The sequence below is a fragment of the Elephas maximus genome, chromosome 1 (genome assembly GCF_024166365.1).
Source record: "Elephas maximus indicus isolate mEleMax1 chromosome 1, mEleMax1 primary haplotype, whole genome shotgun sequence".
NCBI classification, from domain to species: domain Eukaryota; kingdom Metazoa; phylum Chordata; class Mammalia; order Proboscidea; family Elephantidae; genus Elephas; species Elephas maximus.
Window position 1 is genome coordinate 537,660 of NC_064819.1, and position 10,307 is coordinate 547,966.

Consider the following 10,307-nt stretch of genomic DNA (forward strand, 5'->3'; position numbering starts at 1 on the left):
GCTTTCATGGTAAAACGCTCAAAAACTCAGAAGGGAAATTCCTTAGAATGATAAAGGACGTTTATGAAAAACTCACAGTTAGCAATATACTAAATGGAGACACTGAGAGCTCTCTCTTTAAGATCAGAAACAAGACAGGATGTCAGCTCTCACCAGGGCTACTCAGCATTGAACTGGAAATCCTAGCCAGAGAGTTGAAGCAGGAAAAAGATACAACAGGTATCCAAATTGGGAAGGAAGAAGTAAAACAATATCCTTTGCAGATGGCGTGGTCCTGTATATAGAAAATCCCAAAGAACCCACAAGAAAGCTTCTGGAGCTACTGAGTGAACTCAGCAAAATTGCAAGTTAGAGGGTCAGCACAAAAATCAGTCAAGTTTCTGTACATATGCACTGAATAGGCTGAAAAGGAACTTAAGGAAACAATTCCATTTACAATAATATCTAAAAGAATAAAGTACTTAGGAATGAATTTCACCAGGAATGTGTAAGACTTGTACAATGAAGACTGAAAATGGAAAGACATTCTGTGTTCATAGTTTGGAAAACTTAATACTGTTAATATATCAATACTGTGTAAAGCAGTCTGTGGATGCAATTCAGTCCCTGTAAAAATTCCAACAGTCTTCTTTGCAGAAATAGTAAAGCCAAGCCTTAAATTTTTGTACAGTGCAAGGGGCCCTGAATAGTCAAAGCAACCTTGCAAAAGAACAACAAAGTGGGAGGACTCAGACTTTCCAATTTCAAAACATGCTGTAAACCTACAGTAATCAAAACAGTCTGGTACTGGTATTATAGTAGACACAGACCAATGGAATAAAATCTGAGAGTCCAGGAATAAACCCATACATCCATATAGCCTATATGGTCAATTGATTTTCGGCAAGGACACTAAGACTGTTCAGTGGGGAAAGAATAGTTTCTTCACTAAATGGTGCAGGGGCAATTTGGTCTCCAAATGCAAAAGAATGAAGTTGGACCCATATCTCATACTTTGTATGAAAATAAAATCCAAATGGACCAAAGACCTGAAAGTGAGAACTAAAACCCTAAAACTGCTAGGACAAACCATAGGAGTAATGCTTCTGGACCAAGTTTTCAACAATAGAGTCTTATATATGAGACCAAAAGCATAAGCAACAAAAGACAAAATAGGTAACTTGGACTTCATCAAAATTTAAAACTTTTGTGGATCAAAGGACTCTATCAACAAAGAGACAGCCTGTAGAATGGCAGAAAACATTTGAGAACTGTATATCTGATAAGGGTTTGAGATCCATAATGTATAAAGAACTACTACAACTCAACGACAACAACAACAAAAAAGACAAACAACCCAAATAAACAGGCAAAGGACTTGAAAAGACATTTCACCAGAGAAAATAGACAAAGACCAGTAAGGACATGAGAAATGCTCAGTGTCATTAGTTGTTGTTGTTATTAGCTGCTGCCAGTCGGCCATCAATTCATGGCAGCTTCTTGTACAGTGGGATCAGACTGTTGTGATCCATTGGGCTTTCATTGCCTGGCCTTTTTTCCTAGTCTGTCTTAGCCTGGAAGCTCTGCTGAAACCAGTTCAGCATCATAGCAATGTGCAAGCCTCCACCGTCACACAAGCGTCTGCATTTAAATAAAGCACGTAGACCAGGAATCGAACCTGGGTCTCCCACATGGAAGACAACAAGTCTACCACTCAACTACCACTGCCTTCCAGTAGTCATTCAAAAAAAAAAAAAAAACCGAATCTGTTGCCGTCGAGTCGATTCTATAAGACAGAGCAGAACTGCCACATAGAGTTTCCAAGGAGCGCCTTGGTGGATTTCAACTGCCGAGCTTTTGGTTAGCAGTCCAGCCATAGCTCTTAACCACTGCGTCACCAGGGTTTCCGTTGGAGAAATGCAAATCAAAACCACGATGAGATACCACTTCACCTCCACTGAGATAACTATTATCAGAAAAACGGGAGATAACAAGTGTTGGCAATGATGTTAAGAAATTGGAACCCTCATTCATTGCTGATGGGAATGCAAAATGGTGCAGCCACTCTGGCAAACAGTTCGGCAGTTCTTCAAAAAGTCAAACTAGAATTGCCATAAAAAAAAAAAAAACCCGTTGCCGTCCAGAATTGCCATATGAGCCAGCAGTTGCGCTCCCAGGTATATACTCGAAAGAATTGAAAGCAGGGACTCAAACAGATTCTTGTACACCATTGTTCATTGCAGTATTATTCACAATAGCCGAAAGGTGGGAACAATCTAGGTATTCATCAGCAGATGAATGGATAAACAAAATGTGGTCTATCCATATGATGGAATATTATTTAGCCATAAGGAGAGATGACGTTCTGATAACATGTTACCATGTGGATAAACCTTGAAGACATTATGCTGAGGGAGAGAAACCGGACTCAAAAGGACAAATATATGATCCTACTTACATGAGATATCTAGAATAGGCAGTGCGTAGAGACCAGAGTTTCTTCGTGCTTACCAAGGATGGTGGGAAGGGGAAGCAGGGAGGTATTGTTTCAGGGGTACTGAGTTTCTATTCAAGGTGATGCAGAAATTTGGAAACACAGTGGTGATGACCGCACAGTAGGGCGAATGTAATTAATGTCACTGAATTGTACGCGTGAAAATAGTTGAAATGGTAAATGTTTTATTATATGTATTCTACCACGATAAAAAATAGACTGCGTAAATGCTGGTCTTTTTTTTTTTTTTTTTCTTTCTTTCTTCTCTTTGTTTTTTGTTTGTTGGACATCTTTTTTCTAGGGCCTAAATTTTGCCTGTGGGACTGAGATCCTGGCAGCCCTGAGGCACAGAAAACTAAAGAAAGGAAAGATAGAGAAAACAGTCCAGAGCAATGTTTCAAAAAGTGTGATCCCAGGCCAGCAGCCTTAGCACCACCTGAGAACTTGTTAGAAATGCAAATTCTTGAGCTGCACCCTAGACCTATTGAATCAGGACTAGAGGTATAGCCCAGAAATCTGTTTTAGTAAGTCCCCCAGTTGAAGTTTGAGAACTCCTTATCTTCACGGGGGTGGAGGAGGAAGGGAAAGAATGAAGCCTCTGTAGACCTGGACTAATGGAATGTCACTGACTTGTCTCAGTTCTTATTGATGACAGTGCTCTGTCATGTCTTCTAAACTGGTTCTTAGTTCACATTGATCTTTCTGCCCCCTTAAGACATTGCATTGTCTGAATGGTCAGATCCTGCTTAGTTTTTTCCTCTCAGGGCTAAAATTACAAAGCTGATCTTCCTCATACTTTTTCTTTTCATCTGCTTGGCTGTGTCTAATATACAGTTGGTCAGTGTCCTCATGCTGCTAACTTTTTCTACCATAGTATCTTTCTACACCCAAACCTTGGACCCTTTGTTGTGTCCTCTGACTGAATAATACCTAGCCACAGTGCTGCTCGTTGTAGGAATTATCTCAGGGACTTGACAGATTGGAAAGGAGTTGATTTACCACATTTATGTGATTAGGGTTAATGACAGGTTTATGTACATTTCTTTTTGTGTATAAGTAGCCGTATGCCTCAGAGTGAAGCTATGGTAGATACTCCCTGAGGGACTGACAAGATCTATGGCTTACAAATCAGGGCAGATATCTGCTCATTCTAGATCCTGTATGCTGGCAGGTGTTGGAGAAGCATGTGGAGCCCTGGCTGACTTAGAAGCGTGTGAAAGGGAAGAGCAGGGACGCTGGGACTACTGTCCCTTCATCACACAAATAGCTGGCCCTAACAATGGCGGTGGAGCAGAAGTGAATTTTTTTTTTTTTTTCTCTTATCCATCTTTGATGGCCCTGGGAATGTTAAGACCCAGCATTTTTCCTTGTTTTTGTAGTTATTTAACCTGCTCCTTAACTGACGCTAATCATTGTCTCCTCCTTTGGCCACTAAAACCAAAAAACCAAGCCCATTGCTGTCAACTCGATTCCAACTCATAGAGACTCCATAGGGTTTCCAAGGAGCACCTGGTAGATTTGAACTGCCGACCTTTTGGTTAGCAGCCAGAGCTCTCAACCACTACGCAACTAGGGTTTCCCTTTGGCCACTAGAGGGCTTCAGAGAGGATGCATATCTGTTGGGAGTCTGAGCTTTTGAGCCACACGACCTTGGTAGTTTCTTCTTGGTGTAGAGCTTATGTATACTGTACATTTTCTATGGATAATACTGATTTTGCTGTTTCAGCACGTTTTGTTTTTAAGGGTTTGGGGCATGAAACGTTTTGAAAATTTAAGTTTTGTTCCTTAAATAGACAGCGTTCGTTCAAATCGAACATCGACTAATTCTTTTTGGTATCATGACTCAGTGTATTCCTTTCGTCTTCTTTTGATGCTTCCTGCGTAGTTTAATATTTTCCCCATGGAATCCTTCACTCTTGCAACTCGAGGCTTGAATTTTTTCTTCAGCTCTTTCAGCTTGAAAAACACCGAGTGTGTTCTTCCCTTTTGGTTTTCCATCTCCAGCTCTTTGCACGTCATTATAATGCTTTACTTTGTCTTCTCGAGAAGCCCTTTGAAATCTTCTCTTCAGTTTTTTTACATCATCAATTCTTCCTTTTGCTTTAGCTGCTTGACGCTCAAGAGCAAGTTTCAGAGTCTTCTCTGACGTCCACCTTGGTCTTTTCTTTCTTTCCTGTCTTTTCAGTGACCTCTTGCTTTCTCCATGGATGATGTCCTTGATGTCATTCTACAACTCGTCTGGTCTGCGGTCACTAGTGTTCAATGCATCAAATCTATTTTTCAGATGGTCTCTAAATTCAGGTGGGATGTACTCAAGGTCATATTTTGGCTCTCGTGGACTTGCTCTGATTTTCTTCAGTTTCAGCTTGGACTTGCATATGAGCAATTGATGGTCTGTTCCACAGTCGTTCCCTGCCCTTTTCTGACTGATGATATTGAGTTTTTCCATCGTCTCTTTCCACAGATTTAGTCAATTTGATTTCTGTGTGTTCCATCTGGCAAGGTCCATGTGTATAGTCCCGTTTATGTTGGTGAAAGAAGGTATTTGCAATGAAGAAGTCATTGGTCTTGAGAAATTCTATCATTCGATCTCTGGCATTGTTTCTGTCACCAAGGCCATATTTTCCAACTACTGATCCTTCTTTGTTTCCGACTTCCAAATTCCAGTCACCAGTAATTATCAATGCATCTTGACTGCATGTTCGATCAATTTCAGACTGCAGCAGCTGATAAAAATCTTCTATTTCTTCATCTTTGGCCCTAGTGGTTGGTGCGTAAATTTGAGTAATAGTCGTATTAACTGGCCTTCCTTGTAGGCATATGGATATTATCCTATCACTGACAGCATTGTACTTCAGGATAGATCTTGAAACGTTCTTTTTGACGATGAATGCAACACCATTCCTCTTCAAGTTGTCATTCCCAGCATAGTAGACTGTATGATAGTCCAATTCAGAATGGCCAATACCAGTCCATTTTAGCTTACTAATGCTTAGGATATTGATGTTCATGGGTTCCATTTCATTTTTGACGATTTCCAATTTTCCTAGATTCATACTTCATATATTCGAGGTTCCAGTTATTAATGGATGTTTGCAGCTGTTTGTTCTTATTTTGAGTCATGCCATAGAAGTGAATGAAGGTCCCGAAATCTTTATTCCATCCATGTCATTAAGGTCGACTCTACTTTGAGGAGGCAGCTCTTCCCCAGTCATCTTTTGAGTACCTTCCAACCGGGGGCTCACCTTCCAGCACTATATCAGACAGTGTTCCACTGCTATTCATAAGGTTTTCACTGGCTAGTGCTTTTCAGAAGTAGGCTGCCGGGTCCTTCCTAGTCTGTCTTAGTCTGGAAGCTCAGCTGAAACCTGTCCTCCATGGGTGACCCTGCTGGTATCTGAATACCGGTGTTCAACCATTTCAAGAGGTGGCATATGATCAGGAACCAATGGTTCAAGTCCAAGCTGCTCTGAAGGCATTGGTGAAAAACAAGGCTCCAGGAATTGATGGAATATCAATTGAGATGTTTCACCAAACAGATGCAGTGCTGGACGTGTTCACTCGTCTATGCCAAGAAATACGGAAGACAGCTTCCTGGCCAGCTGACTGGAAGAGATCCATATTTATGCCTATTCCCAAGAAAGGTGATTCAACCGAATTTGGAAATTATAGAACAATATCATTAATATCACACGTAAGTAAAATTTTGCTGAAGATCATTCAAAAACAGCTGCAGCAGTATATCGACAGAGAACTGTCAGAAATTCAGGAGGACGTGGAACCAGGGATATCATTGCTGATGTCAGATGGATCCTGGCTGAAAGCAGAGAATACCAGAAGGATGTTTACCTGTGTTTCATTGACTATGCAAAGTCATTTGACTGTGTGGATTATAACAAACTATGGATAACACTGCAAAGCATGGGAATTCCAGAACACTTAATTGTGCTCATGAGGAACCTTTACATAGATCAAGAGGCAGTTGTTTGGACAGAACAAGGGGATACTGATTGGTTTAAAGTCAGGAAAGGTGTGTGTCAGTCTTGTATCCTTTCACCATACCTATTCAATCTGTATTCTGAGCAAATAATCCGAGAAGTTGGGCTATATGAAGAAGAACAGGGCATCAGGATTGGAGGAAGACTCATTAACAACCTGCGTTATGCAGATGGCACAACCTTGCTTGCTGAAAGTGAAGAGGACTTGAAGCACTTACTAATGACAAAAACCACAGCATTCAGTATGGACCGCACCTCAACATAAACAAAAATTCTCACAACTGGACCAGTGAGCAACATCATGATAAATGGAGAAAAGAGTGACTTTGTCAAGAATTTCATTTTACTTGGATCCACAATCAACAGCCATGGAAGCAGCAGTCAAGAAATCAAAAGACACATTGCACTGGGTAAATCTGCAAAGTGTTGAAAAGCAAAGATGTCACCTTGAAGACTAAGGTGTGCCTGACCCAAGCCATGATATTTTCAATCACATCATGTGTGTGTGAAAGCTGGACAATGAAGAAGGAAGACCGAAGAAGAGCTGACGCCTTTGAATTGCAGTGTTGGCGAAGAATACTGAATATACCATGGACTGCCAAAAGAACAAACAAATAGAAGAAGTGCGGCCAGAATGCTCCTTAGAAGCAAGGATGGTGAGGCTGCGTCTTACATACTTTGGACATGTTGTCAGGAGGGATCAGTCCCTGGAGAAGGACATCATGCTTGGCAGAGTACAGGGCCAGCGGAAAAGAGGAAAACCCTCAACGAGGTGGATTGACACAGTGGCTACAACAATGAGCTCAAGCATAACAACAATTGTAAGGATGGTGCAGGACTGGGCAGTGTTTTGTTCTGTTGTGCATAGGGTCGCTATGAGTTGGAACTGACTCGATGGTACCTAACAACAACATTTGGAAGATTTCTTTATCATCCAAAACAAAAAACTTTTTTTTTCCATCCACAGGACCTGGGAAGGTAAAAAATATAACCCATTTTACACTCAGTCTGCAATGACATGGAGCATGAAGGTGATTGTCCTGGAGTAACCAGGTCTTGTTTTTCATTTTTGATTCAGTGCTTGACCTGCCCCCCACCCCCCGCCAAGTGCCACTTCAGTTCTTTCTTTTATAGAGATTTTTAGTTTTATATGATTTTGAAATCTAAACAATTTTTAATCCTAAACTTCACTTTATATAAATATGAATGATACTTGGATTGATTCTAAGAAATTAATTTTTCCCCTTCATTTTGGCATTCAGTGGGGATGGAGCAACTGCTGATTAAATTTGCTACGTGATAAATTAGGTAACTCTGAGTTTGAGTCCTAGCCGCAACAGTGACCACTGTCTTTGACCTTTGAGTATGATATTTAAGCTCTCTCAGCCTTCATTTCCTCTTTTGTAAAAATGGAGTAACAGAATTCCTATAAGGATTTTACGAAACCCTGGTGGCATATTGGTTAAGTGCTACGGCTGCTAACCAGAGGGTCAGCAGTTCAAATCCACCAGGTGCTCCTTTGAAACTCTTTGGGGCAGCTCTACTCTGTCCTGTAGGGTCGCTATGAGTGGGAATCCACTCGACAGCACTGGGTTTGGTTTTGGTTTTTATGTACCTGTCGTAATACCTAGAACATAGTGAGTATTCAGTTATTTATAACTGTTATTGTTACAGTTTTTCGTATCTCTCTCTTCTCCTTTTTTTAAAATTTTATCTCTTTTCTGCTGCGCCTTTCCTCTGGGGGCAGTGGTGGCTCAGTAGTACATTCTTTCCTTTCCTTGCCGGGGGCCAGATTCACTTCCTGGCCGGTGTACGTTACGCATTTCTGTGATGTTGAACAGGTTTCAGTGGGGCTTCCAAACTAAGACAGACCAGGAAGCCTGGGAATGTACTTCCCCAAATCAGCCAGTGAGAACCCTGTGGATCACAACAGTCCGATCGTAACTGACTGCTGGGGCGGTGCAGGACCGGGCAGCATTTTCTTCTTTTATGTGTGGGGTCTCCGAGAGTCAGGGACCAGCTCACAACCAGCTAACAACAACTTTCCTCTTCCTCAGTGACTACCTTTCTTAGAGAATTAAGTCTAGTGCATGTGTTCATATTGCACTTTTATTTTTTTTCTTTTTCCCAATAGGCAAAAAAGGAAGTAGAGATGAAAGGCGAGTGGGTAATACCATCCAAGTACAGTGAAGAAGGGGTTTATCACATTCAGTACAGTTTTATTAAAGAAGCGGAACACCACTGCTTGTTGCACAGCCCTGTCCCTGTGAGCTGCCCTGTCAGACTGCTCCATGGCATGAAGGATGACATCGTCCCTTGGCACACATCCATGCAGGTTGCTGACCGAGTAATCAGCTCAGACGTGGATGTCATCCTCCGAAAAAATAGTGATCACCGGATGAAGGAGAAAGCAGACATTCAACTTATTGTTTATACTATCGATGACTTAATTGATAAGCTTACAACTTCAGCTTGAATTATATCATGGGTAGTTGGCTAGAATCACGTTTTTCGTTGGTATGTAAACTGATGTATTCAGAGGATTGGAAGAGAGAGAGAGCAAATGAAAGGCAGTGGTCACTTCATAAGGCTTTTTTTCCCCTCTGACCTCTGTTTTGTAAATACCATGTGAGCATTTATTTAATGATGTGTTTGCACACAGATGGTACAAATTGTGAAGAAAGTACCAGCTGCTGTGTGGAAATTTTCCCCTTCCTTCAGTGCTTGATTCTTTTTTTCATTATAATGTTTCCAGTTTTTTAAAACAAGATTTTTTTTTCTTATGCTAATTGTACCAACTTTCAATTCTGTCCTCAGAATATAAAGCTTGAATTCTTCAGGGGTTTTTGTTGTTGTTTGTATGGAAATTTGTAAAATTATTTTATTACATCTGGTTTTAAAATAACATTTCACAAAATGTAGCAGAAGCCTATTTAAATAAATTTGAGTGATGTCTGAAGCATAATAAAGTTTAGAAAATAAAAATATAAATTATATTCTGCATGTTATATTTGAACTTAAAATTCAGGTTTTATTTTTTAAAACACTCAAAACTTTTTACAGTGGTATAAAGGAGATGTATCATTTCTAAGGAGTCCCTGGGTGTTGCAATTGGTTAAAGTGCTCAGCTGCTAACCGAAAGGTTGGTAGTTCAGGTCCACCCAGAGGAGCCTTGGAAGAAAGACTTGGCAATCTACCTCCCAAATCAGCCACTGGGAACCCTGTGGAGCACAGCTCTGCTCTGACGCATATGGGGCCCCCGTGAGCTGGAACTGACTCAACCGCAGCTGGTTTCTGGCTTTATCATTTTTAAAATTTGGCTTATTGGTCACATGTATTTAAATGATGGCATTTTATGTTAATGATGGAAAATTTTTGTATTTTGATTGGTAAAACAAAAAAGCAAACTGATTTTTACTTATTATTGCCTATCTGCAGAAAAACTACTTTTTTACTAATACGTGCTTTCATATGGCTGCCTAAATGGTAGGCATTCTGAAATATGGAGAGTCAGTAAGCAAATATGAAATGGAAATGTAAAGTTTTTTGTTTTTTTTTTTAAATAAAGTGTGTGCAGTTGTCAGCCTTAGTATTATTGAATTGATTTTTTGTAGCTATCAGTTTTGGCTGGAATTTGTTTAGCCTGCTTTGATTATGTCTGTCAGAGTAAAACATGACTCATAAAATGAACATGTCAGAGACTTGCTTAACTCATTAATGAGTTAAATCAATGATGGTAAACCAGGTTCAAAGGAGAGTTCAAGAAACTGAGTATAGACATTGAAGAAAGAATGTTGGAATAAAGTTACTAGGTTAGACACTGTGTAGAAAAGATT

General features: G+C 40.3%; 1 protein-coding gene across 1 annotated transcript in view; it reads left to right on the top strand.

The window, feature by feature from the left end:
• ABHD10 (abhydrolase domain containing 10, depalmitoylase) overlaps positions 1-10,051 on the top strand; it is a 33,105-nt gene extending 23,054 nt beyond the window's left edge. The window contains exon 5 of the mRNA XM_049875906.1: positions 8,606-10,051. Coding sequence (XP_049731863.1) covers positions 8,606-8,947 — 342 coding nt within the window. The 3' untranslated portion in view covers positions 8,948-10,051. The remainder of the gene's footprint in view (positions 1-8,605) is intronic.
• Positions 10,052-10,307: the final 256 nt, after the last annotated feature.